This window comes from Daldinia decipiens (genome assembly GCF_022478715.1).
Source record: "Daldinia decipiens strain CBS 113046 unplaced genomic scaffold F4813scaffold_32, whole genome shotgun sequence".
NCBI lineage: Eukaryota > Fungi > Ascomycota > Sordariomycetes > Xylariales > Hypoxylaceae > Daldinia > Daldinia decipiens.
The window spans coordinates 290,915-318,661 of NW_026054575.1; the positions used below are offsets into that span (position 1 = coordinate 290,915).

General features: G+C 47.1%; 8 protein-coding genes across 8 annotated transcripts; 4 read left to right on the forward strand and 4 right to left on the reverse strand.

Moving 5' to 3' along the window:
- Nucleotides 1–8: 8 nt before the first annotated feature.
- Nucleotides 9–1,467, reverse strand: F4813DRAFT_189459 (uncharacterized protein). Its single transcript, XM_049239407.1, has 3 exons — nucleotides 602–1,467; nucleotides 211–506; nucleotides 9–141 (listed from the first exon to the last, which is right to left on the reverse strand). The coding sequence occupies exons 1-3, from the start codon at nucleotides 1,075–1,077 to the stop codon at nucleotides 134–136; spliced, it is 780 nt and encodes a 259-aa protein (XP_049097058.1). The 5' UTR covers nucleotides 1,078–1,467; the 3' UTR covers nucleotides 9–133.
- F4813DRAFT_189486 (uncharacterized protein) lies at nucleotides 1,429–4,336 on the reverse strand. The gene is made up of 2 exons (XM_049239408.1): nucleotides 1,646–4,336; nucleotides 1,429–1,567 (listed from the first exon to the last, which is right to left on the reverse strand). Exon 1 carries the CDS (start codon nucleotides 3,916–3,918, stop codon nucleotides 1,858–1,860), a length of 2,061 nt encoding a protein of 686 aa, XP_049097059.1. The 5' UTR covers nucleotides 3,919–4,336; the 3' UTR covers nucleotides 1,429–1,567; nucleotides 1,646–1,857.
- Nucleotides 4,337–5,029: 693 nt separating this feature from the next.
- On the forward strand, nucleotides 5,030–7,945 carry F4813DRAFT_368626 (sodium/hydrogen exchanger). Its single transcript, XM_049244331.1, has 5 exons — nucleotides 5,030–5,294; nucleotides 5,358–5,387; nucleotides 5,475–5,621; nucleotides 5,680–6,339; nucleotides 6,395–7,945. Exons 1-5 carry the CDS (start codon nucleotides 5,255–5,257, stop codon nucleotides 7,519–7,521), a joined length of 2,004 nt encoding a protein of 667 aa, XP_049097060.1. The 5' UTR covers nucleotides 5,030–5,254; the 3' UTR covers nucleotides 7,522–7,945.
- Nucleotides 7,946–8,427: 482 nt separating this feature from the next.
- F4813DRAFT_392085 (uncharacterized protein) lies at nucleotides 8,428–11,736 on the forward strand (the record flags this gene model as incomplete). Its single annotated transcript, XM_049247241.1, has 3 exons — nucleotides 8,428–9,355; nucleotides 9,408–9,505; nucleotides 9,553–11,736. 3 exons carry the CDS (start codon nucleotides 8,428–8,430, stop codon nucleotides 11,734–11,736), a joined length of 3,210 nt encoding a protein of 1,069 aa, XP_049097061.1.
- Nucleotides 11,737–12,541: 805 nt separating this feature from the next.
- F4813DRAFT_189525 (amino acid permease/ SLC12A domain-containing protein) lies at nucleotides 12,542–15,261 on the reverse strand. The gene is made up of 7 exons (XM_049239409.1): nucleotides 14,732–15,261; nucleotides 14,592–14,662; nucleotides 14,361–14,488; nucleotides 14,119–14,300; nucleotides 14,021–14,062; nucleotides 13,143–13,957; nucleotides 12,542–13,043 (listed from the first exon to the last, which is right to left on the reverse strand). The coding sequence occupies exons 1-7, from the start codon at nucleotides 14,886–14,888 to the stop codon at nucleotides 12,798–12,800; spliced, it is 1,641 nt and encodes a 546-aa protein (XP_049097062.1). The 5' UTR covers nucleotides 14,889–15,261; the 3' UTR covers nucleotides 12,542–12,797.
- Nucleotides 15,262–15,894: 633 nt separating this feature from the next.
- Nucleotides 15,895–19,742, reverse strand: F4813DRAFT_368633 (ARM repeat-containing protein). The gene is made up of 3 exons (XM_049244332.1): nucleotides 19,603–19,742; nucleotides 16,063–19,539; nucleotides 15,895–15,974 (listed from the first exon to the last, which is right to left on the reverse strand). The coding sequence occupies exons 1-2, from the start codon at nucleotides 19,643–19,645 to the stop codon at nucleotides 16,391–16,393; spliced, it is 3,192 nt and encodes a 1,063-aa protein (XP_049097063.1). The 5' UTR covers nucleotides 19,646–19,742; the 3' UTR covers nucleotides 15,895–15,974; nucleotides 16,063–16,390.
- Nucleotides 19,743–20,018: 276 nt separating this feature from the next.
- Nucleotides 20,019–20,979, forward strand: F4813DRAFT_382287 (DUF1749-domain-containing protein; the record flags this gene model as incomplete). Its single annotated transcript, XM_049245784.1, has 2 exons — nucleotides 20,019–20,623; nucleotides 20,694–20,979. The coding sequence occupies 2 exons, from the start codon at nucleotides 20,019–20,021 to the stop codon at nucleotides 20,977–20,979; spliced, it is 891 nt and encodes a 296-aa protein (XP_049097064.1).
- A 939-nt stretch (nucleotides 20,980–21,918) lies between these two features.
- On the forward strand, nucleotides 21,919–24,063 carry F4813DRAFT_189731 (cytochrome P450 3A13). Its single transcript, XM_049239410.1, has 7 exons — nucleotides 21,919–22,471; nucleotides 22,565–22,595; nucleotides 22,655–22,798; nucleotides 22,850–22,853; nucleotides 22,911–23,036; nucleotides 23,090–23,729; nucleotides 23,791–24,063. Exons 1-7 carry the CDS (start codon nucleotides 22,143–22,145, stop codon nucleotides 23,963–23,965), a joined length of 1,449 nt encoding a protein of 482 aa, XP_049097065.1. The 5' UTR covers nucleotides 21,919–22,142; the 3' UTR covers nucleotides 23,966–24,063.
- The last annotated feature ends 3,684 nt before the right edge of the window (nucleotides 24,064–27,747 follow it).

Consider the following 27,747-nt stretch of genomic DNA (forward strand, 5'->3'; position numbering starts at 1 on the left):
GTTACATGGAAAGGAAATTCAAGGGAACAGTCAGATTTGTCGTTCATATATACAATTGGAGCTGAACTAATTAAATACATGAACATCGTTCAACCGTTACCTATGCAAACTCGACGTACGTTCCCACCCGGTATCACGCAGCTAAAAGCGAAGGTGTAAGCATACCGACTAACCACGACAATAAGACAGACATCTAGTTTAGTTACTTACCAGGGCCGCCAATAGCAGTGGTGATGGGACCGCTCTCGATATACACGCCCGAGAAGAAGAAGTCCTCGACGCCGTCGGAGTAGCCAGAGCGTGGCAGCTCGAGAACACCCAGGTGCCAGTCGGCGCCGTTAGACGAAGTCGACGTCTTGACGGGGGCTACCAGTTGCTTCAGCGCGTCGCCGCCCTCCGAGTGCCAGAAGCCGACCGAGCCGCTGCCGAAGTCGATTTCGAAAGCCACGTTGTGCCAGACGTTGGGCTTCCACTCCGTCTTCCACTTGGAGTTTTGCGAGACCATGCTGTGTGGGGGAGTATCATATTAACAAGTGCTACTTGTATGTATATATCGTTTCCAGCGCTCCGGGAAAAGAGGATGGATGGTATGGACACTTACAACTGCAAGTTCAGATTCTCGGTTCCTTGCTCGCCGGAGATCCAACCGTACTTTAACTCGGTAAAGTGGCTCTCGAAGAAGGAGATCTGGTGCTCGCGGTTCTTAGACGGGGCATTGGTGTCCTTGCGCATTATGCTGAAGTGGTAGAACACCTTGCCGCTATTGATAGCAGCCGTAGTCTGGGGGATCAACTCGATGCGTCGCATGTTCTGTCCATTCCAGAAGGCGGTCGAGTCCAGCGTGAACTTGGCTCCTTGCTTCGATACCGTGTCCGCCGGGTTCTTGAAGTCGGGCGAGAAGTTGATGTACTTTTCGACCGAGCCCGATCCGTGGATGTAATATTGGTACGGTCCGACTTGGTTGCCCCACGACCATTTGTTTAAGTCGGCTGATGTGCCCAGATCGTTGAATCGTCCATCCCAAAGGACGGCTGCGTTGGCGACGGCAGCCAGCGCTAAAAAGAGAGTAACCTTCATCTTAGAGGACCTAAGATATCTTAGTGACTACCTTGTAGGTTGTTGGAAGGGAATTTGCGGGCCCGGTTGAAAGGTTATGCGGATTGAAATAGTCAAAGAATGAACCCGGTGTTATATACGGTTTCCTGGGGGCTATGGTGCTTTATACACGACAGTACGATAGAGACTATCCATCGTGCCATTGGCACCCTAACCGGGAAACGTGCACGGGACAGGGGATCCATTAAGGAGAGATGGTCCAGGCACGACCTAGATCCAATCTAAACATGGCAGGTCGGACCGTAGGAGGACGACTAGGAAGAAGTCTATAGCAAAGCTCGTAGTGGACCGCGGATAGGAGCCTCCGACGATCTTGCCCCGGAGATCATATTATATTGAACGTGGGGGACCAAGAGTCGTCGAATTTAGCCTATTGAGATATGTAGACCATACTAGTCATTCTACTTCCCGCTATTCCCCATGGGGGATCTCTTTGCGAATCAAAAAGTGTCTTAGCTTTTGAATAAGCATTTATTAGCATGCTGAAAATAGCTGTAGGGATTACACGTAGAGAGTACAGAGATATAACTTATACATATCATCCTCGGCAATTTATATCAACTACCCCCTCGGCTACCAACCAAAAGTCCTGATAAATAAAGCATAAATTGTGTATTCCTATCGCCTGCGGGGCTCAGAGTGTCACATGGATAAGGAGACGTAAGGAGATATAGGTGAACCTGTCACGAACTCATCGAGCATATCGTGAGTAATCCTCAGGATAGCCCACCGGGGGCATGTTTAGTACTCTAATCCCGCACCGAAGCTACTGTTTCTAGCTACGGTCGCTCGTTCTAGACTGACCCTGGGCAGATCGACACTCCTCTTGCTGTGTGATGTACTCGGCCGTGAATTAATTGGGTCGCCTTGTTCTACAGCAAAAACAGCAGCTGCCGGTATCGACGTATCCTCGCTGATCCTGTGAATGAAGTACGCAGCTACAAGTGCGAAGAAGCCTCCCGAGGCTAAGACGATGGCAATACTATGGTCGCCAGGAACGCCTCTTGGTTTCTGGAAAATACGGAAGATAATACTGGAACCAAGAGTAGCGATGAACTGTGGCGAAGCAATAGCCATGTTGTGAATACCGAGAATAACACCGGCTTGGTCTGGTTCCGCCTCGTCGGCTTGCAATTGAGTCTCCTCGTCGAGGAGCCCGTCGTCAGAGCCGGCGATATCTAACTGCTCACCTCGCGCGAGCGATCTCATTTGTTGTTTTCGGGCTCGATATAAAATATCGCGACGACTAATTTCGGCGCTAATGATGGCCCATGGTGCCCAGAGTGCCAAAGCCCATGTAATACCAAGAAGGCCAATAAGCGCGGTCGCAGCTTCAACTGTTCGGACGAGCACTGTACAGAACATCACACCAGCAAACAGGATTTCCGACAACATCCAGGCTCTTCGTAAGGTAAACCCAGGGATGATTAGACGAGCTAGGAAACTCTTGCTATCGGAAGCAGAACTTCCAAGAAGCTCAGGAGCTTCTCCAGGCGCATTGGCAACAACAGGATTGTTATCATACGTCGGGTCGATGAAGAAAGGAAGCAGAACGTTAGTTGCTAGACTGGTGATGGCGAATATTAATAAGGCAAAGGTGCCCACTCTGGTAGCCCTCTCGTAAAGCTCATCCAACTCTTCGGGAGTCATGTGGGGATTCTCTTCTAGGAAGGGCTCGACGTAAATTTCTCCGATATAGGATGATGTGTAGAACAGCATGGGAAAGAAGCCGATCCACGCTGCAAATTGGACAATGCAAACCTTGGAAACTTGCGGTGGGAGTCTTTTGATCGCAGCAAATATCTTGACAAAAAAAGACAGAAGGCCAGGTTGCTTGGTAGCAGGGCGTCCGTCAAGTTGAGGATTTCGCTCCTTAATGACTATAACGCTCAGTATCACCGACGAACAAAGTGCAATGCTCGCAATCGCGCAGAGATCCTTAAATTGAGTACCCCCAAACCACCAAACATATTTCGGAAGGTCAATTCCACCAGCGATGTACCCAATGATGTTACCAACACCCACAAGCCTGCTAGCCATAGAGTTTGCAGCCTCTTGTTGATGCGATGGTGCACAATCAACGATGAAGGCCCTAATAGATGCTTGAACTGTATTGACAGCAACATCTAGGACGTAGATCCAGATGACAGCGATAACAATAATAGTAATTTTCACTCCATGGGAGTCGGGGTCAACTCCAAACAAGCTGAAGATCCCCCCGATGATCTCTCGAATCCACGCAAGAAACATATAGGCTAGCGATGTGGCAGCAGCACCACCGAGCATAAATGGCTTGCGCTTCCCCCAGGATACTCTGCAGTTGTCACTAAGCATACCGACGTATGGCTGTACTAGAGTTCCAGTGAGCGGACCGGCGACCCATACAAGAGCCATCAGAGACTTGCTTAAGCCGAGAGATAATAGGTACGGAGTGCCGTTAGATAGCTCTACAGCCCAGGCGACCTGCAGTCCTCCAATACTAATCGTCAAGAGTAGGAGGTACCATAAGCTCTTGGTTGTTTGGAACTCATCCTCTTCGGCCTGTCCCTCATGGCCCTCGTCTAGGAAATTGTCTAAGGAACTGTCCCGGCTGGGGGAGAGGAGAGGAGAGTTCTCATTGAGCCTGTCCGGGCCGGCAGCCTCTCCTGCGCTGACCCTTATTGTACTTTCGGACCAGGCGGGGTCAGCATTATTGTCTAATTTTGAGGATAGATCATATTTGCGATTCGACGAAGATCGATGGCCCGAGGACGAGGACGAGGACGAGGATGAGGACGAGGTGCCCGACAATGGCGAGGTCATCGGTTGGATGGTATGGTTTCCGCAACTAAGCTCGATAATATGATGTCTAACAACAAAGGTGAAGTCGGCTACGGCAAACGAGGGAAGCTAACGATGGGAAACGTGGTTGTCAACTTTATGTTGTTATACGCGTGCATGTCAAGTGTAAAAGGTTATGGATGTAGAGAAGTCTCGGTAGACCAGGGTTGGATGAATTTAGCCGTCTAGGTTAGACTAGTTGATGTCACACGGTCTCGAGGCAACAACACGAGACGCATAAGACACCAGGTACAGCTAGAATGGTGGCGCGTGGTAATTGGTTAACGTGAAGAACAAGGGATTAGCTGGACACTTATGTACTTTAAGGTGGTGGTAGTAGGCAAGTAATGTGTAAATAGGTTAATAGGTAGGCACTAATTAGAATGCGCATGACCTGAGGAAACGGATGCCGAGACTTGATGAATTAGGTACATTATTCGATTATTAGTTGCGATGACATCAGGTACCTTGCGACGTAATGGGACTAGAGACTGATGGAGCGTTTCCGATTCCGGGAGGGAGGGACTGTGGAGAGAGGCTAGACTCTGCCTGGTTTAGACGTTAAACTTAAGGTTGTCTTTAGTAACTCTTGCCACTTTCAAGTTGCAACTAATGTTCTCTTCAATACATATGTACATTAGGTAGGTATTCTCAAGAGTGCATTAGGTAATGCTTAGGTACCTATAATTAATGTACATATATATATATTATTGGTGTATCCGTTGGTGCAAATGGTACCTACATATATGTAGTACGCGCGTTGTGTTTCATTAGCTTAATGGAAGAGCCAAGGTATTCAATTGTAAAGCCTACTAATGTACCTCTCCTTGAAGTTTGTAACGACTTAAGATAAAACTGTAAGCGGGGTAGAGGCACACATGTATTGTTCTTACTTATGTACCTATCTAGTGCGAGGTATCGCTATAACCGGACTAAACCGTAAAGTCCGTTCCGGCCTCAGCTTGTTTTAGGTAGGTACTTAGTAGATATCTACAGGTGGGTCAGGCCCTGCAGGCGTATTGTATGTACCTGTACAATACCACATACGCATTTTGCGGTAGTGCGGCGCAATTAGTAGCCAAGAATAGCAGAAGGTGCAAGCTGTCGATTTCAACTTCTCGCATTGATCAAGCGCAATAAACATAATTTGACCTCAACTCGTCCTCACTTCTCATCGAATCGCACCACATCGCCCCGAGAAACCAGGACCCTAGACGTTTCATGCGTTCTCACGCCCGATTCTTAGTGCTCAGTTTGGAGCAAGAAATCTATATTCTACTCAAGCATCAACACCCGACTTGACGTCCTTGTCGCGACCATGTTGACAGAAATTGCTGGCTCCATTATGGAGCTTGTTCGTATGCCAACCAATTCTGATCCATCGTCAAATCTATAACTTACCTAACTATAATGCTCTATAGGACGAGAGGACGAAGAGACAGATCCCGATGGTATGATATTATTACCTAATTGTCCAGCTTGCGGCTCACGGCTCGCGGCTCGAGCCTGCGTATCGACTTGATCTAACAACTTATCAGAGGCCGATTCGGGGCAGAAGGAGATATTCGCATCTTGGGCGCTATTCATATCAATTATGCTCCTCATAATTGCCTTCTTCACTAGCTATATGCTACAGCAGAAGAAGGTCCAAGCTGTCCATGAAACAGTAATCTCTATCTTTGCTGGTTGGTCACATAACGAGAAGAACGTGATGATAACAATTAGCTGATCTTGAATAAATAGGAATGACCGTAGGGTTAGTTCTTAGAGTGAGCACCGGCCATTCTATTCGACAACTCGTTAGCTTCGACTACCAGATCTTCTTCAACTTACTACTGCCACCCATTATCCTAAACTCCGGATACGAGCTACATCAAGCCAATTTCTTTCGGAACATTGGCACCATCTTGACATTTGCCTTCGCCGGTACTTTCTTGTCTGCCGTAGTAATCGGGTTGCTGTTATGGCTATATACCCGAATACCACTTGAAGGACTTGAAATGACATTTATTGATGCCATCTCTGTTGGTGCAACTTTGTCTGCTACAGACCCAGTCACTATCTTGGCCATCTTCAATACCTATAAAGTGGACCCGAAACTGTATACCGTTATCTTTGGCGAGTCTATCTTGAACGATGCTATTGCGATTGTCATTTTCGAGACCGCGCAGAAGTACAAGAGCGATTCCGCAGGTGCATATGGGTTTTTGAGCTTCCTCGAAGGTGTGGGCATCTTCTTGCTCATCTTCTTTGGTAGCTTGCTTATCGGAGTTCTGGTTGGCGTTGGTACTGCGCTGGCTCTGAAATTTACGTATATCAGGAGGTACCCTCAAATCGAAACCTGCTTGATCGTGCTAATCGCATATGCGAGCTACTTCTTTTCTCAAGGAGTAAAGATGTCAGGTATGTCTTTGCTCTCGTATCCTATCCTAATAAGGTAAAATCTAATACTCGATAGGTATCGTGTCTCTGCTGTTCTGTGGCATTACTCTCAAGCATTACGCATATTTCAACATGTCACGACGAACACAGCTCAGTACCAAGTACTTCTTCCAAATATTAGCCCAACTTTCCGAAAATTTCATCTTCATCTATCTAGGGTTATCATTATTCACGGATAATGACCTCCAGTTTCAACCGCCCCTGATAATTGTCACCATCGTCGCCGTTTGTGCCGCACGATGGGTAGCCGTATTTCCGTTGTCTAGGGCTATCAATTGGTTCCACCGTTATCGGGCGCGGCGCCAGGGTAAGGAGGTTAGCGACGAGCTTCCGTATAGCTACCAAGCTATGCTATTCTGGGCCGGTCTACGGGGAGCTGTCGGTGTGGCGCTGGCCGCTTTATTAACCGGGAAAAACTCATACGCGTTGAAGGCTACTGTGCTCGTTGTGGTAGTGCTCACTGTGATCATCTTTGGTGGCACCACGGCACGAATGTTGGAAATATTGGGTATTAGGACGGGTGTTGTCGAAGAGGTTGACAGTGACGACGAATTCGATATCGAGGCTGCGCCGTCAGGCTCTTATTATAAACGGTCTGGAACCGGAATCGGGTATAATCCCCGACAGAGAAATGGGTCTGTGCGTCTTAATCGGGTGGATTCTGGGAGACTCCAGCAACCCGCTGGACCAGAACGAGGAAGTTATGTATCAGGGCATCGTTCACCGTCTTTCCCAACATCACGTGCTGCTAGTTCTAGCCGTAAGGGTTCTCGCCAAGTTGGTGAGGATGTCGAACGGGCAGACCTCCTGGGCCGTGGCGGTAATGTGACCGACTCGGATCTCGGGAGCGATATTGATACATCAGATCTCCCGCCTCCAGCACGTAAAGCACCGCGGAGTCCTATGCTTACACCTAGCGGGACGTCAGAGGAGGAAGGTGTATTCTCATACCCAACCTCAGGTCACCGAGAAGCAGCACCCGTTTCTGCCAGGGCAGCTATCAAGCAATTACTTACCGCCCAGGACCCCCAGGCCTTATTTAGACAACTTGATGAGGATTACATCAAGCCTAAACTGCTCCTCGATGGGGGTAACGGAGGCCCAAGCGGTGGGAGAGGGAACGGCGGCGAGGACTCCGAATGAGCCGAGTGATAGGGGAATATTTAAAGGAGGTACGCCGATCTCCACGCACGAATGAATTCTGTAATATACTATGTAGACCAGAGTTTCGTTGGCATTTTAAAGTTATGGACATTGTGTGTTTAAGCGTCGCAAACTATTACTGTACAATAACAGGGTGGTTTGTTAATAGCTTATGCCTGGTGTTGTATCATGGTGTAGCATTGAAATATGTCCCGTCGTCATTATCGATAATATGTATGCATTTGAGATGATTGACCATGAGGGCTGAGGCTGTGAGGTATGTAACAGTGGTTGGCTGTGTTGCTACTCGCTAGCCCCAAATAAGGAATAGCTTTACTCGCAGTGGATCCCTGTTCTAAACTTAGTCATCCCTGAACCCCTTGGGTAGTACATATATATGATTTATCAAGGCTATTTATCGAGGTTATGCATTTATATGCTACGTACCGTACCCCTTACATAGACCTTAGGGGAGCTAGTGGGGACGATTACGGGGACGTTTACAGGTGGCACAGGCTGTTACGAAACTGGAACTACCTAACCTAACATGTAGACAAATGGGAAAAGGGACCGACTTTATGTATTAACAACCCCTACAGTTTAGTTCACCACGTCTAATTCACCACGTTGAACCATGTTGAAGTCTACCTAAAATACTAACAATACAAAGCCACCTAGGACATCGCTTCTTAGGTGTGTTTATACAACTAGACTCGCTTTTAACTACTAATATTTCGTTTGTCTGTTCAGGTATGCGTTCGTTATAGCTGCAAGGCGCATGCTATCTGCCTCGATGCCAGAAACGTGAAGATACCCCCCCGACCGTGCCAACCCTTTACCGACTCCCACCTCGTCTGCTCGTCTTCCCCGTCTCCTTTACCATAAACTCTACCTCGAGCCGACAGCATGGCTTCGTATAGTAATACAATGCCAATGGCAGCCCCTCGGCCTGGTCAGCAGGTCAGTTACGGTGCGCCAATGCAGAACCACGCCCACATACCTATACCTGGACACTCCGCTCCTGCCGGTACCTTCGTTCCGGGAACCAAGATACAGGTCGGCAATCATAGGGTGGTAATCCAGAAATATCTATCCGAAGGCGGGTTTGCACATGTCTATCTCGTCAAGTTACCACTCCCCGTCGACGGAACCGATCTGGCTGTGTTGAAGAGGGTTGCTGTGCCGGACAAGGAGACTCTCCGCGGGATGCGGACAGAGGTTGAGACGATGAAGCGGCTTAAGGGGCACGAAACAATTGTTACATATATCGATTCGCACGCGTCCGAGATAAAGGGCGGCAGCGGATATGAAGTGTTCCTGCTTATGGAATACTGTAATGGCGGGGGACTGATCGACTTTATGAATACCCGGTTACAGCACCGTCTTACCGAGCCCGAGATTTTGAATATCTTCTCCGATGTTGCAGAAGGTGTCGCCTGCATGCATTATCTCAAACCTCCTCTACTGCACCGAGACCTGAAAGTTGAGAACGTCCTCATCACAGTAAATGGGTCCAAGATGAAGTTTAAGCTGTGCGATTTTGGTTCGGCAGCCCCTCCGAGACCTGCGCCTCAGACTGTCGTAGAATGCCGTCTGATGGATGAAGACATTCAAAGGCATACTACGTTACAGTACAGAAGTCCGGAGATGATTGACGTATATCGAAAGCAGCCAATAGACGAGAAATCAGATATCTGGGCTCTAGGAGTGCTCCTCTACAAGCTCTGCTACTATACTACGCCGTTTGAAGAGCAAGGGCAGCTGGCCATTTTGAATGCAAGCTTCAGGTTTCCCAGTTACCCAATATTCTCCGACAGGTTAAAACAATTGATCGGTAAGGTATACAATCCGGTACTGGAACGTCTATACTAAGCAATCTCATAAAGCATCCATGTTACGAGAAGACTTGCGATCTCGACCAAATATTTACCAAGTACTCCGAGAAAGTTGTCGGATGCAGGGACGCGAAGTGCCTATACACGACGTAGGTATAATTCCCGGGCCTCTTAATATTCATCTAACATGTTATAGATTTATTCCGGACGACCGCAGTCAGAGACTAGGAGAAGCGAGAATCAAGCAACTGCTGGCAAGGAGAGCAGGGGCACGCCAGGTATAGGCGCTGTATATTCCCCTCCACAGCTCCCACAGACTCAGGCACTCCCGGATATTACACCCATGAGGCGTGGTAGGCCAACTGTTTCCAATCAGTCTGCTCCAAAACAAGCAGCTAAACCAAGCCCATCTCCGGCGAGAATCACAAGTGGTGATCCGTTTGCTGCATTGGACTCTAAAACAGGGCCCGGCACCGAGGCGGATGAACTATCATCTAGGTTCCCGACGCTTGACCAATTCTCCCTTCTACATGACAAAGGTTCAAAATTCGACTTTGATAGTCCAATATCTCCCGCGGATCCACAGAAGCATATAAGCCAACGCGTCACCGGTCATCTAGCAGACGGAGCATTTATTAGGCCTCAAGTCACGGTAGGAACAGTCCCTATAGATCAAAGGCAGTCAACAGACATGAGCCGAGTGAAGTCGGTAACTGCTGTAACTGAGTTGCGAAAGTCATCGCCGCCACCTAGTTCAGTCAACAAGCCCAGTTCCGCGCCTCCCAAACAACCCTCGGAGATGAGTCGTGCTTCGGCCATAATATCCAGTAATCCCGAACTTCAGGCTATTTCTTCCCCTCCGTCGCAAACACCTCAAGATATCCTAAGCAGACCATCGATGGTCTCAACTGGAACCATGACTGGCACCCCTCCCTCTGAAAGACAAACCCGAGATTACCCCCCAATCCACCGATTCCCCCCGGCAGATCAGAACCGCCCAGCGAGTTTACCTAGACAGCAGGAAGCGATAGGCACTGGTCAAAAGCGCCCGGATCTAGGTTATGCGCTCCGGCCTACGCCGACTCCTCGTATCGATCCTATTCAACCACCACCAGCGCATGCTCGACATTCATCTTCATCCCGACCCTCTCTAGAAAGTGGTCGACCCAGTGCCGAACAGCTTGAACCACTATCCAAAGCATCAGTTACCGGAGGACGTCCCAGGCCTGTCAGTACTTATCTTGAGTCTGATATGGATTACCTTCGCGAACGGGAAGCGGCACCAAGGCCACTTCGTTCCCCTAGTTATTCACCAAATCTACGTGGGAATGCTTCATCCCCTAGACTTGAGCCCCAGGACGAGACAGCGATAGAGTCGAACGTAGACTTTCTCAGGTCGATGGAGGATTCTGATACGAAGAAGAAAGACAAGGTCACAAAGCAACATACGAAACGCTCCAGCTTGACTTCTTTATCAGGTACTAAGAACATCTTAGCCGGGAGGTTTGGTGATGCTTTTAAACGGTTTGAGACGACTCCTTCGGGATCAGGTGCACGGACACCATCCCCACTCAAGGACATGGAGCGTCACGATCTAACCCCTATTGCGGGATCGGAAGCAACCGACGGTCGTAGCGATGATGGACATCTTGGGGAATCCGAGATGACGCCAGAAATGCGACGGGAGCTTGAACTACAAGCTCTTGCTGAAGAGGAACGGCGAGTGGAGGCTGCGGCTGCGGAATATAAGCAACGAATGGCTGCTCGGGACAGCGGAGGACCATCAGGCCCGCTACCCAAGAGCATCGGTGGCGTTTCCCGAGCCGTTAGCATACAGAACCGCGTGCAAAATCTGCTAGATGAGTCGCAAAAGTCGTCACAGCAGGTTCAGCGCACAGCGTCCGGCTACGGCAAGTTCTCGGACGCAGCCGCGGCTAAGAGTCGTGTAGAGAAACAAGTTCCCGAAGTTCCCCCGAAAAACTTCACCGGCGGACGAGGCGGTATCACTCCGCTCAAGCCTGTTCCTGTGTCGACAGACGCCGCCGCCGCTCGAGGCCGCGCTCAACCCGATCCCAGCTCCCCTGTTAAACCCACGCTCCCACCCAAACCCACACACCTCAACAAACTCCCTACGGGTAACGCCCGCGCCCGGTCACCGCCAAAAACAGCGCCAACACAGCGGCCTCCAGGGCCCGAGCACCGTAGCTCCTCGGAGCACCTCGCAGGCGTGGGGTTACCAGGGCGGCCCCTCCTTGATATGTCCTTCAAGGAGAAGGAGGATTACATCCAGGACTTTGCCAAGAGGTTCCCAAGCCTGAGCTCCATCGAGATGGTCGAGCGCGACTTGGATGCCGAGGCGGAGAATAGGGGGAGGAGGTAGGAGATGATGAAGGGGGCACCAGGTTTAGAAATTAGATATTAAGAAGCTGGGGAAACCAACGTGTCTTGTCCTATATGTGTACCTACTTACCTACCTTACTTATGTACGATCGACCGGCCTCTCGCGTTATGTTGCGTTGTGCCGGGGTATTATAGCGTTGGAGAAGCGGCATTTACTTTAGTTAACCTCACTTACTACTAAGTTCGTGGCAACACGTCAGCAGACAGACAGATGTAGATGTGGAAAGGCGTTCACAGAAGGGGCAATTGAATACTATCCGCGCGTTTACGGGATATTTAATTAATGAGCGGCATATGATACTGTTCTAGGGGTCGAGGTCAAATATTCCGAAACCAACGATAGAATTCTGAGGGCTAACTGAAATGTAACTGAAATGCAACTGAGTCTTAAATCCAGTCGCGTTTATGAGCCTTCCTGTTTCTCGAATGCAAAGGAAAACTCGAATGCAAAAGAAAAAGACGACTTGAACCCTTCCGAAATAACCTCGCCTGCCTCATATCGTTGTGGTAGCTGTTGAAGCCAGCCGGTCGTAAACTCTATATCAACGCAACAAATCCTAGAATGATTTCGTCCATTATCAAACTCGCAGAGTAAAGTGAAAGCTTCAGCAAGCTCGCAGCCCTCAGGAGCCTACAATCCGTCTATAGTGTTCTTGACATGAATTTATCGTCATATCAAAATCATAGTCAGACTCTTTCAGCTTCAATTCTTCATCAATCACCTCCCAGCAGTCGTGTTGCTCATCAGGCACACTCACTATATGGGCTAGAGTTAGTGGGGCCAAGTCACTAATATCAAAATGGAGAAATATATAATTGTAGCTTTACCAATACAGTCACCAATAGTTATAAGATATCTTAAACTTTTCGACTACATTAAAGTTATATTCGTTATGGCCCCGAGAGTATATAGATTAGGTACGGTAGACCATTATACAATAGGGCATATCGACACTCACGGTACACATAATCCATTCCAAAGTCTTCCACGAACTACCTCGAACCACATTAGCAGACTTAACAGGACCAACGCCACAACACTCAAAAGAAGGCCCTGAAGATGCGGAAAGGCAGGTTACGCCATGTCTTTTTCTCCATGATTATATCCTCCTCCTCCATCTCCAAGGGACGAGCTCCGGCCGTCAGATCGATATCGTTGAGCTTGACCCACATCTGCCCCCAACTACCAGACCATGTCTTCCACAACACATACAAGAAAATGACAATCGGGGCAGCGAGGTACGCCTGGAAGAACTTTGCGGCCTCTGGTTGCGAATTGGGTGAAGGCTAACCGCCAAACGTGTTAGTGGTGGTATTCCATAAATATCAATAGGCAATAGGGGATGGGGAAAGGGACGCTATGAAGAAGGGAAGAGTTCAGCTTACATAAAGAGCGTTATAAAAAGTTGCAAGCAGACAGATAATATTGAGAACCAAGCCGATGACACTACCCCAAATTCCGAAGGGTGGTCTATAAGGGATCTCTCTTAGACTCCGTCCCTGTGCCTTCCAGGCCAACCTGAACCGGATATGGGCGAGGCAACAAGATCCCCATACGAATAAGTATGACAAGCCCGAAAGGGAGAGTAGCCAGTTGAAGACATCCAACCCATTCGATGCCACACCGAGATAACCCAAAAGACCAAATGCAAGTTGTACCATAATACAGTATAGGGGTCGGCCGGATTTATCGATGTACGCGAGGAATCGAGGTGCCATGCCCCTTTCGGCCATGGCCTGCATCGTACGGGTCGAGCCGAACGTGCACGAATTGGCGACGCTAATGACTGAAATCGTGATGACTGCGTTGAATATCGACGGTAAGACAGCTATTCCGGCATCCTGGATAGCCAAGACGAAAGGCGAATAGCTCGAGTTGGCCCCGGTCGCGTTCTCCAAGCGCGTATCGTTCGATGGCAGTATTAATCCAAGGATGAAGAGATTGATGATGTAGAAAAAGGCAATGCGGAAGAAGACTTGCTTAGAAGCCAAGGGGATTGCGCGTCGAGGATCGACCGACTCGGCAGCTGCCAGACCAACCAGTTCGGTGCCGCCGAAAGCGAAGGCGGCGACGACGAAGACGCCTGCGAACCCATTGAAGCCGTTCTTGAAAGCTCCCGGGTCATACCAGTATTTTGCGCCAATATATCCCCTATCACCGACTCCGCCGCAGTTTATTACAATACCTAATATGATGAATCCTAATATAGGTGAGTTAAAGGTATATGTATAGGTACGTTTGCTTCAGATACGAAGATACGAACCTGTGCAAGCCGCGATTTTGACCATACTGAGGATGAACTCGACTATATGTCGTCAGCCAGTGTAACATTAATCCCTCAATGCGCAGCCTTTTATTTACCTTCACCGTAGCCTCGCACGCCGAATATTTGGATCAAGGCTAAGACAACCAGGAACACGGTAACCCAGATGGCTATGCTAAGATCCGGTCGCCAGAATTCGATGGTGATGCCGGCAGCGATCAGTTCGAACGGCAAAACCGTCAACCACGCGATGGCATAGTCCCATCCTATCGCGAAGCCCCTACGCGAAACCTCAATTATCAGCAGAGAGACATAGGCGCCAGGCGAAGGACATATTTACCAAGCCGGGTCGACGAATCTCACAACATAAGTATAGAACGCTCCGTTTACCGGATACATGACTGCTAATTCTGCGAGAGCCTGCATCGTGAATAGCAACATGATGCCGACGACGAGGTAGCCGATGATCTGAGACCGTCATGATGTTAGCATCTAAGCAGTAGCATATTCCGTTACCCTCAGAGAGCCTCAGAGAGCCTCAGAGAGGTCAAGTTAATAAAGGGAGAACTACCAATGAGGCCGGTCCTCCGTGGTATAGAGCGTTGCCCGATCCGATGAATAAACCAGCTCCGATAGCACCGCCTATTAGTATCATCGCATTAGCAAATCATGGCAGCTCTTCCAAGATACTGCGCTCCGCAAAACCCTCACCAATTGCTATCATTTGCATATGACGATTCCTCAAATCCGTGCGAAGCTGCCCGCCCTGGCTGACGATTCCGACCTCCTCGTCATGGCTTCCAGGCGCGTAGGGATGCGAGCTGACTTTAGAAGTAGCTGTAACCTCTATCTCGTTATCTTCTGACATCTTTGCGGATATTGGCCTTTTCCTTCTCTACGGATTAATCCATTTACCAGTTCGTATGTAGCGCGGGCCTTCTTGAAAGGTAAGAAAGGGGAGAGAGAGGGAAAATCGCGAAAAACCAGCTAGGTATATCAATCGACAGCGGGATATTCAGGTTCCCTATATATATAAGCTGGAGGATGTAGGGATCTACCGGTCTAGACCCTTGTTATAGGACAAGGCGGAATCCTGACGGCGCTGAGGGATGAATAGGCCTAGCTGCATTTATCACTATCAATAATGCGGGAAATGTAGGTACTGTTAGCTCTTATTTTTATTTTTTTTACGGTATTATTATTATAAGACTAATGAGGGGAGCATCCGATAGCCTTGCTTGCTCCCCGCACACCCATGCAGCCATGCTGATATGTAAAGGTGTAAGTAAGGGTACTGTCATACCAACAAGATCTTAACGTAGAATCTTTTCTTTCTGTTATTTGTTGATTATATTCCTGCTACGATTGGGATGCAAGGGTAGGTTGATATTAACCTATAATGGCGTTAAGAATAGTGTACCTTTTGGCTACGTTAGGTACCTACCTAAGGTCGTTCGTTGATGGACGGTGTTTGCTAGAAGGGAACTGCTACGGAGTGCTCGCAGAGGAAGAAAGAAAATACACCTATCAGATCAAAGTACGGTGTCGAGGATAGGACTGGTTTAGGAAGTGTTGTTCTTCTTACATGTAACTAGGTTAAGGTATACCTATATTTTTTTTTGTTTAGTTAGCTCCAAATTCTACATAGAAACTATGTTGATAAGACAACGCAAAGAAGAAGATTGCTCTACACGTACTTATCAATAGCCAATTACACGGTGTCTAGGTATTTTACTCTATCCTACCCTACCCCGGCTGTAATACATGGGAAACCCTGGCTTACTAATTTAGGTACCTACGAGCAAGTTTATATTTGTTTATATTTGTTGCATTTCTTATCATTAGCTCGACTTTCGACTTTATATGTAGGTAGTAATCTAACCTAAGCAAACATAGACTTTCAGGCACCTGACATACTAACGAGGACGCCATCTACATAGTACCTACCTAGGAAGTAAGGATGAAGATTATTTTGCCTATTGGGACCCTTTCTTATCTATTCTCTATTACATGGGTATATGACTAAGTTATCATCCATTCAGATCAATTCGTCTTTTGATCAAGAACCTATCGAAGACGAACGTTTCCATTGCCATTGCCATTGATATCGATATTGATACGATAATACCTTATGGTATAAGTGCTGCTTTGACATATGATGTCACTTTGCGGCTCTTTTAAACGAACCGACAACGGTTTTTTGGTGGATGTGTTACCTAATGGAAACGGTCGAGACGACCCAGCGGCGCGGGTAACGGATACAGAAGAATTTAACAAAATTAAAATAAATCCGGGGTATCAATAGGTATATTATAGACTGGTTCAAGTCTCGATTCAACTTCAAGTAAATTCCTATTGCTCCTACGCACTCTATAGATCAACAAAGGCTACCCTAGGCAAGATGGGCTTTTCCATTGGTTCAACCATCCCTCGCTCATACATCAAGAGCCACACTGCATCGGGATCTACAGCCTCCAGTGCAGCCTTAGCCTCAATATTCGTAGGTAGTATGTCTGCTAGCAATAGGAGGATCTGATCGAATACGTCGTCATCGATCTGAACAAATGATACGATGGCGACGAGAAGCTCCTGCACTGCCTCCCAGACCTGCGCGGCTTGGGTAAATCTGCCTAGGCCCGCGCTTGACACGGCTTCGACTACCGTGCTCGACTCTTTGCCCTCGGTGCCATTGCGAGAACGGATTGGTACCAGGATATTGCGGTCTTGCTGATCATCACGGTTCGCTCTAGCTTTAACTTTCGCTTTACTGCTCGATTGGGTCGCGTCTGCCTTAACTTTCCTACACCACCCACCGAGCTTATCCCACCATTCCGTCTTGATCCTCGTGTTAAGGAAATCCCCAGCACTCCGGCAAAGCGTAGCCAGAGCTTTGCAGGCCGAAATTATAACGAACGACTCAGAATCATATAGTCTCTCGACTAGAACAGGCCATACCGAATTAACAAGAGGTAAAAACGCGTCCTCATCAGGTGAGAGCGCCGGGCAAACGGTAGCCAGAAGTTCCAGGAGCGATTTTCGCAACGTTGGCGAGGGGGATGTTAGGTAATGTTGCGTTAGGTCGGTGATACGAGTGAGAATCTTGAAGGTAGCTGTTTTAGGGGGCGGCGGCTTCTCGACTTCAGTACTGGGCTCTTCGTCATCTTCATCATTCTCGGGCGCGGTTGGATTTATCTCTTTCCAGGGGCGTTCTGGATGAGGCTCGATATTTTCGCGGTGAAGTTCTTCGAGCCGCCGCTTTTCTTTTCTTTCTATCCGGCTAGAGAGAATATCGTACATGTCTTCAGTCGTGACCATGGCTTGTAAAGTCTTCTTGCGATCTTTCGCTGACGATTTCACTGCATCTAAAAGTAAATGGTCGGAGTGTGACCCTTGCTGTACTATTTCTGTAAGGACGCTGAACAAGCTCTCCGCAAATAAAGGGTATCCGTGATAGTTGTCGAGAGCCGCGAAGATCGATGCGATCACATCGTCGAGATACGGTATCAATTTTGGACCGGTAAGCCTTATCATCATTCGTAAGACCTGAGTTGATGTAGGGGATATATCAAACGTGTTCAAACGTAGGGATACCGAGTTAACCATGTAGTCAACATTCTCGATGATTAGGTCAGTGACATTAGAATATCCGCACGTCGTTGCAATGCTGTTGAGACTGATGATCGCATGATCCCGTAATTTAGGCACCCCGGAACCTAGAAATGTCGTGATAGGGTACAATACATCAATAAGCTCCGGACGAAAGCTTTCTTTCATCCTCGAAGCGGCAAAAGTCGTAACTTCTAAAGCGAGAGCTTGTAGTCGCCAGTCGACCTCTTCTGCCTCGGCTTGGGAATCTAGGACTGCAACGGAGAAAGAGTAGAGCTCTTGGAAAATCGGTTCACTCTCGTCCGTTATACCAGTTGCTGGGCTCAAATCAAGGAAATCATCTAAACCCGAGGACTGAGATAAGCTCGACTTGACCAGCTCAAAGGCTAACCAATACGAGACAACTTGACTGGGCCCCGTAGAATCTCGGACGTAGGTCAATAGATCGTTAGCTAATTTGCCTTGCTGAGATACAGATCCGACTTTCGATAGCAAGTCAAGGAGCGCTGTTCGTGTAGACTTCCCAGTGTCTTCTGAGATCAGGATAGGTGGAAAGGTATTAGGACCATCCTGTCTAACCACATCCATGTTCAACTCGATAGTATTCGATGGAAGCTCCGACATCCCGCTTGATTTCGATGCTAGTACGAGTGCAGTGGTACTATCCCTTAAGGAGGCGGCTAGCGAGTCGTCTAGGATGGATGAGTCAATCTGAAGAGTTGTGATAAAGTGCTGGCCTTTTATGAGGTTTCGGATCGCTTGTTGTTTAACCTTATCATCGCTGGATTGCACTATCCGAGGAAGACTTGTAACCCAGTTGTATACTGTAGTCTTGATTGTGTCTCCGAGTTCTGGGTAGATCCTAGCTAGGTCAGCTAGGCTTGTCTCGAATACTGATTTCTCTTTTTCTTCATTTGCTAATATCATAGCACTCTCGACAAGTATGGATACGCATTCCACAAGAGATTCGTGGCACTCGTCTAGAAGGGTGATGCACAGCCTCTCCAGGGCAACCCGTATGTCGTCGGAATCGGCATTCCGTAACTTTAGCACACTTGCAAGAGCAAGCTTCACCTTCGACGTAGTCGCCTTCAACCATGATGGCGATAGAACCTTACCCTCGCTGGTGTTTTCACCTTCATGTCTCGCTTGCTTCTTCATTATCCCCATGATTTTCATATCTCCTAAAACCCTAGTAAGTACGTCCTTTGTGGCATTGATACCGCCAATTAAGACTCTCCTCTGGTGTTTATATGCCACAGGAGGTGTAAGTAGCCTGCTGAGAGATGATACTATTCCAGGTAGAAAAGTAGCTAAGGCGGTTTGATCCCTGATTGCGACTAGAAGCGCATTTAGTGCTCCCAGCCCCTCAAGTCTAATATCGGACGTTTTGCCATCCGTAATACTATCTAGTATAACGGTGATAGTATGGCCCAAGGCAGGTATCGCATCCGTATCTACCAGTGCGGCCGCCCCGGTTAATGAGGAACCAGCAGCTTTGATCAACTCCGTCAATGCCCTCAGTGCTTCCAACTCTGTCTCCTCTGGAATCTCGTTTTTCTTCTCCTGGCCGGGAACACCACCAATGATGAAAGTAAGAAATATGAAGAGCTGCCGAGAAAGCTCATTGGGAACCTTGGATTTCCATCCATAATGAATTAATATTCGCAGGCATTTAATGGTTAGCTCTGTCAGTCGGATAGGATATTGCTGTTGATTTCGTAAAATGTTGGATAGTGGGAAAAAGATATAATCAGCAAGCTTCTCATCCAAAACAGTCCCATCGACAGAAGTCTGACGATCTAGGACGGTAGAGAGGTCTTCAACCACGTTAAGTAAGTCCTTAGCACTCGCTCTCTTGTCGGATACACGGACGGTTAAATTATTGATGGCGACGCATCGTGGTTTGAGCTGTCCTAAGATTAATAATGCACTTCCATTACCAACGGCGCATTTAACGAGGGATCATCAAACCTCTTTGAAAAATTCATTCCTAGTGGCGGAAGAGTTATTAGCCATCTTAAGATATGTTCGTCATTTTCATCATAAGTTTAGCGCTTGCTACAGAATGATGTGATGAGTTCGATGTTGTACTAGTTATAGAAATTGGTTGATGTATTTTTGTTTGAAATAATTGCAGGATATTGACTGGCGAGAAAGTACGGATTACCTCCTAATATTATGCTTCTATCCGGTTTCATATTATGCATTATGAATTATGCATTTAGACATATCCCCGCAGGTGACTTCAACGATGAAGAATTCTAGGTTACGCATCAATGAATTAATAAGTGTTCATCTCAACCTCAAGTTTTAAACTTCTGAAATTTCAAGTCTTCTGAGTAAATATAAAATATTGAATATTGAATCCGATCAGCTGAAGGGGAAGAAGATGGCGCCGCCGGGAACCTTCACTACGACGGTGCACCCTTTCGAATCCCCAACAGCCCACGCCTGTGCTTATGAAGTCGGCCTCACAAACGCAAGAAATGCTCTCGTGTTCGTCGGTGGGCTTGGTGATGGACCTCACACAGTGCCGTATCCCCGGGCGATAGCTAAACGTCTAGAATCGGAACTTAACCTAAGCTATTCTGTCTTTGAATTCAGGCTGTCAAGTTCTTTCTTGGGCTTTGGCTTTGGTCGTCTAGCTAACGATGTAGCTGATATATCGGCTCTCGTCAAGTATCTGCGGAGTATAGGAAAGAAACATATAGTCTTATTAGGCCATTCCACTGGAAGCCAAGATTTAATGGAGTATACATCGCCATCCCATAATGCCGCGCCGGTTGAAGGGTACATTCTTCAGGCACCAGTATCGGATCGCGGCGCGATAGCGTCGGAGATGGGTGAATCTCAACTAGAGGAAAGCCTCAAGATTGCTAAACAGCTCATCGCTTCTGGTAGGGGTCATGAGCGTATGCTGCCTGAAAATCTCTCATCTTCCTTCCACGATACGCCGATATCTGCGTCGCGGTGGTATGCGCTTGGGGCAGCCGAGTACGTAATTTACTTAATTTGTTACTCGACGTTCAACTCTTTATGACTTGTATACCTGACTGCTTGATAGCGGCGAAGACAACTACTTTGATCCCGGGCTCCCAGAGGACATAGCTGGGCCTTACTGGAAGCGAGTAGATAAGCCAATCCTTGTACTTCACTCAGGGCACGATGAATATGTGCCCAGCTCCATCGATAAAGACGCGCTTGTTCAGCATTGGAGAACACTTTGCCGACCAGGCATCGCGAGTGAGCTATCGGGTACGATCCCGGGCGCCGGCCATAGGGTAGAGGAACCGGAGGCAGAAGAATGGCTCGTCAACACGGTTGTTGAATTTCTGCAAAACATTACATAAATGAGATTTATGGTAACAAGAGTTCGGATAGCTCATTCTCATCATGATTACTTTCCGGCATCGAGAAATAGAAAGGAAAATTGAGTTATCGGATGATGATGATTATACGAATCTGAATCAAATTTGACCTGCCGCGCTTGCTACTTCGAGGTCGGCGATCACACAAAGTTCGGACACATCCCTTAGATTGTCATCGCCGAATACCTCGGGTGAGCACCAGTAGGGCGTACTAAAAGCGCTGCTACAAATTATAATACCTGACCTTCCCCTCTTCCAATCATTTCCCAAATCCGATCATTTTCAATTCCATAGGTAGCAAACACGGAAATTCAACATAGTCAGCATTTCACTACTCGCAGCTAGTCTATCAATATGTGTTTCGGCGCAACATGTCCAACCTGCTGTTCGTTATTTCTCAATATACTCGAATCACAGCTTTACTTGCGAATTTAGTGTTGTTAAATTCGACTTATTAATGCTATCGTAGCAGGAAAATCTTGGCGGGGATGCGGTTCGCATATCCCGTCGGCTCTTGCGGGGGTCCCGGAGAAGCAATGGTGCACTTGTCAGCCGCAAGTCACGGTCGACGGAAAACCCTACCCTCCGTCGGCAAAGATGGCGATTCCCGGCCTGTCTTGGCTTGGTAGCATATTCGGAGGCGGAGGTGGGCGGAGTACCGGCGGTACGGATACAAAGGGCAAAGGGGAGCTTTGACTTGGGTATTACCTACCTGATTTCGAAATGCGGCTATCGAAGCTTATTGCTCCGCTCCTCGCAACTTGGCTTCTCCTCTCTTTACCAATGCCCCCCTCCCCTCTCCCTTCTCCCCTCTCTTAATCATCATGTCAACCCCACAGATAAGTAGCCCGATCTAGGTCCATGAGGTAACCTTATTACGTACCTACGTACTTGATAAAGGATATCAGCTCGAACTATCAAGCCTCATTTTAATTTATTTTAATTTATTTTAATTTATTTTAATTTATTTTAATTTATTTTAATTTATTTTAATTTATTTTAATTTGTTGGAGAACGTATGGCGAGCTATATTTCCTGTCTGCTTATACCTGGACCCGGCTTAGTTATATCCATTTAACCTAGGACTTATCTCTATATACCTACACTCGTATTGCTAAAGGGGTAGTCCAAGGTATCGTTCAAAAATGTTACTCCTTAACCCCTTCCTACTAGCTGTCGCGTGCTTTGCATCGAGCGTCTTATATGTCTGGAAATGTATCGCTTCTCCTCTAGGAACTCTTCCTGGTCCAGGGATCTCATTATTCAGCTCATGGATTCTTAAGTATCATGAATTACATGCCCATCGCACGAGATATGTCCATAGCCTTCACCAGAAATATGGTCCCGTTGTCCGGATAGCCCCGAATGAAGTGTCATTTGCGTCTCTCGAAGGCGTGAAGGAGATTTACGGTTCAGGTGGAAGCGGCTATGATAAGACGGAGTTTTATAATCTCTTTGCAATACATGGTCGAAGGTAAGACACGGCGTTGAGTAAGAATATAAACTAGTTGAGGACTCCTAGGTTATATATTTTAATGGACATACAAGCTTACAAAAGATCGCACAGGACTATGTTTAGTACCCTAAGAAGGGAGGATGTTAGTCCCCCAATCAACCACTCGATCGATAAAAAATTCAAATCCTAATGGATGTTCAGCACGCTAGGAGAAAAAGAATCCTTGCAGGCCGATACGCCAATACTAATATCCTGAAATCGGAGTCGCTCCACGGGATCAGAGAACGGTCAAACCGATTCGTTGAGAGGTGCTCAAGGTTTGCCGGTGGAAGTATCGACATATTTGTAAGTGAATTTGGACAGATGCTAATAAATGGCATGCTAATTGGTAGTTAGATTTGTATGCCGATATTTGTTAACTCTCACTCTCAGGGGGCTCACTAATGAGGCAAATTAGGTCTGCACGACTATGCGTTTGATTGCGTGACACATCATCTTTTCCACCCTTACGGATCGAATTCGCTCCAGAATCCAAAAGATGAGGAAATTATGAAACAGGTGACTTTTGATGACAGCCTTCAGAGTCAGTCTCATCCCAAGCCCTTATACACCTCTGGTTGTGCTAATAGAAAGTAGATCGTCTAGTCGAGTACTATAACCCAGGCCTGCACAAGATATTCGGCAATGTTCTATCTTTGTTTGTCAAGCCGCGTCAGACACCCCTGGCAGATGAGTTGGTCATGTCCGCGAGCGCGAAGACCAGTCCTGCGCAGTTTACTCTGCTGAGTCGTATGCAGGACAAGAATTATGAGATGAAGCACATTGACATGGCAGCCGAGTGTTTCGATCACATGGCTGCGGGAATAGATACCACTGGCGATGCTTTATGTTTCCTGATGTGGGAAATCTCACAACCTAGATCATTCTATGTCCAGCGGCGTCTCCAAGAAGAGCTCCGTGCTAATCCCGAAGTGGCGTTTGATAAACTACCTTACCTCGACGCCGTCGTCATGGAGGGACTTCGTTGCTTCCCGGCAATTCCCATGTCCCTCCCGCGATACGTCCCTTCTGGCGGCCGTACCATCGATGGGTATTATATCCCCGAGGGAACAATAGTGAGTTGCCAGGCGTACTCTACTCACCGCATCGACGAAACTGTATTTCCGCAGCCCGACACATTTGATCCGGATCGCTGGCTACAGGAGATAGGAGAGCTGGAGAGAAAACGACTATTCTTCGCTTTTGCTAGTGGCGGTAGAGGCTGCATCGGAAAGCAGTAAGTCACAACCGACTTTGATTTTTAAAGAATATTAAAAACTACTAACGTCGATAAATAGTTTGGCGCTCGCCGAGATGAAGACCCTGCTGAGAGACGTTTACTCGCGGTTTACTACTGTGCCCGACCCGTCTATGACTGCCGAGGATATGGAGATGTCTGATCAATTAATCTCTTCACAACCCCGTGGGAAGAGATGTCTTTTGACGCTTATCCCTCTAGGGGATGGGGTCTAAGGAGGTTGGGTATAGGTCAGTGAGAATGTAAATATTTGTATGTCGACTGTATTCAAAGTCTGTATGCAATGTACCCAACGAAATTGATACGTTGGTCGATGCGTTAGCCCCGTTCCTATCCTACCCCGGATGTGTACGTGGTGAGTGCGTCGTACGATATCATGTGCCATCAAAGACTAAGTTTAGCTCCGAGTCGCGCAAGGGGTTTTATGACGGTTCAAACAGAGATTATTATTGTGGTTAGATCTCATGGTAGGGAGGTATTCGTCGACGTGTCTTTCACTGCGCTTAACTCGGCCAGGGATATTATATCAGTGCTTTTTCAATCTATAACATAAGTATAGGCCTCAAGCCTCTACATACAATGTATGTAAAGCATGATCCCTTGCCAAGCCTGACTCGTACGAGGGCTAGAACCCAACAGGAGAGGCCTTGGTTACATACATCGATATGTATAAATGAACTCATCATATGATGGGACGAAGCCTGCCATATTACTACAGTGGAGAAAATACATCCCTCTTTCCTACCCCAGTATGTAGCTCACCTCCCGCCGGGCTGATTTATTTGCGAAGCGAGGAGGAGTTTGCCGACGCGTCCCTAACTTGAGGGGGCTTGAGAGCACGGATGAATCTAAGAGCGGTATCTGGATAGCTTTAAGATAGCCGGGGAAAAGTAAGTCTGGACAGGTAAGCTTAGATGGAACATCAAAGCATTCTGTATGTAGGTATACGGTTTGATCACTAAAATAATGTTAGCCTACGGATCGTTCGACTGCACACAACATGATCTACAAAACTTACTCCTTCAATATTTTAAAAGTGATGACCCAGGCATTGTAAGAGAGGATTTGGATATACCTGAGACTATGTTACCTTTATCGTGATAACTAAATTAAATTACCAATTACCAAAATATATTATGAAACTTGTGTGACGAGAATCATTAATCCCTGGTGAACTCTAGGCCATTATACTCTACTTGGGCACGGTGATGATGATTGCCATGGCCCGACCCGATGGTTTGGAACTCGTTTGGAACTCATTTGGATAGACCTGTGGAGAGGGGCTTATTTGTGTCACAGATATATGGATTCTGATAATACTTTGCTAAACAAGGCTATCGATGCTGCTGTCTTAAGACACTAGCACCGAAGGTTTCGAAAATATATTGATATGTTTATGATGAAATACAATGCGAAGAAATATAAGGTAATATGCAAGATAATTTAGGTACATCATCAAGTCTTGTCATAGGGCATTTCGACGACTAATGGATAATTTGCAACCTTGCAAGGCGCTTAGGCACATGTGAAAGAAATGGCATAAAGGTAGCATTCAGCTATCGTAGTACTGTTCTAATAAATTCATCAACTAAGGAATTCGTGAAAAAATAGGTTACGTATTTACATTTATAAACATGGTAAGTAATTTCTTATCTATATACAAACACCTATGTATTTCTTAGTAGTAACTGTGAAGGTGAAGGTTTACACGCGATCTGCCAAGCTTGATACTATTATCCCGTAGGGCAAGACTCTGCGAGAAAGGCGATGTTTTTGATTAGGTATTAAGCAAAAAGGGATGTGGCATTGGAGGACGGCGACTAACAAGGGGCCCTATATGCATTCCTCTGTAAACAATCCCCGGGGATATGGTATCTTGCGTACCTTTATGCTACATTACATACTCTAAGATCGGTCTATGCAGCTGTATGCAACCCTCAGACGAGGCCACGGACTCTCGTCCAGCCACGGGACTGGGTATGTTGCATATGTTGGGGCTTATGTTTCTCCTTGACAGGCCTTGGCGGACCCTGCAACTGAACGAGCTAAGTCGATTACCGGCTATTGAAGACGTGCAGTTTCCTGTGTGTCTAACAGTGTTGATCTTCCACATGGGTTGATGCTTACAGGCAGCGTGGGGGTCGGAAATGTAGGAAGGGAGATCGGGGATAATGTACGGATGAAATATGGATGGATGGAGTAAGTAATCCATACATGCATACCTATCCCATGCATATGGTGATCTAGATTAAGTACGGGACCAGGATGGCGAGTATTGGTGCAAGCGAAGGAGAGAGCATGGACGGCACTAGCGCTTGTCACCTCGAACTGTGAAAAGAAAACAGGGGGTTTCCTTTGGGAACACCCGAATCTAGCGGATATGTACAATACATACGTTTAACCCTGAGCTGACTTCTTACGTGTTCTAGAAAGAAAAATCCTATTCAGTAAAGGGCAAGTCCAGAGCCGATAGGAATCGGCAACAAATAGACCCAACCCAAAGGGAGCTCCGGACTCTTCTTTGCTCTTTGTGGCACATAACCTGGTCTTCGGGACTAGCAGGCCAACGACCCTCCATCGCAAAGCGATGTATTTACGAATGTAATGTCACGTCACGATATCCCGGTCCAACGACAGCCTCGTGGCGAAGACGAATCAGTATGTATGTATGGAGTAACAAGAAGAAAACAACGTCGTTTGCTCTCCCCTTTTGTAAGTATATTCTGCCTAAAACTTCCTTTGCCGCCAAACTCTGCTGATTATGACGTTAGGACGAAGACGAAAAGCATAAGGGTGCAAAGAGATTTCCTATCCAGGTACCGACTCCGCAGTTAGATCTGGTTAGTCTAACGCAAGCCCGCAGATAATCAAAGCTCCATAGGTATGTATGTATACTATCCGGCAAAGTACTACTGGCATAGCATAGATCTATACATATGCGAGTCGGCGTCAAAGCAACCTACCATATAGCGGCTCGATCCAGGCCAGGCGCAACACTGACGTATAACCCCGAAAGAGAAGGCTGCGCGTTGTGGGAGAAGAGAAACGAGAAAAGAGATGACGATCCCCCCCTGCTCTTATGAGATATGACCTGTAAGATATCGGTATAAGGAGATTCATACCACCGATCCTTACTTTTTACTATGTTATGCATCATCTACTGCCGGTCCTGCGTTATCTTGCGTTACGTGTGAGTAATCCTTTTTTGAGACTGGACCGATTTCCTCATAACTACATTATCATCTACCTGGTAGTTAATAGCGTGGGCTTGAATTGCCTTTTGGATGTATGACTACGGTAGGTATCTAACCTTACCTATGTACGAAATCTCTTTTTTTTTTTCCCTCTCACCGCTCGTCGTTTGGGAATACCTTGACCATGTTTTATAGTCTTGGCATACACTTTTTACCTGGGTCTGGTGGACACATTGAGCAACAATCCCGGATTGGTTCGGTGTCGGTTCTTATGTAGGTATGCAACATTGTACACTACCTATCAGATGGTACAATTCAGGTCAGGGGCTTTAGTTTTTTCGTCGGATCAGCGGGTCAGCGGTCTCTCTCTTTTTTTCGTGTCACTTTTCAGATATCTATTATAGATTTGGAGATCCAGAAGAGACAGCTTCGGGTTTGTGTGCGTACCGTACATATGCACATGCACTATTATAACGTAATTTAGCCGCGTATTGTGCATTTTTTGGTACTGGCTCAGATCAAATTTGTATATTATAAAAGAGATCTCTTAAAACTTTAGTTATTTGATAATGATGCATTACTTACCATATTATTTACCTAGCAGCCTAGGTGCCAGGTGCCTAAAGTATGTAAGAAAGAGGTAGACTACATGTTACGGATCCGTACTTTTACATCCAACAACAAAGCGGGACGGGCCTTTACCCGTGTGAGTGGAACCTGAGGATATAGATGCCTATTATAGCTAAGCTGTCCGTTTATGGCATCCAATTATTCTTACCATCGTTGCTGTTGGAGGACAAAAT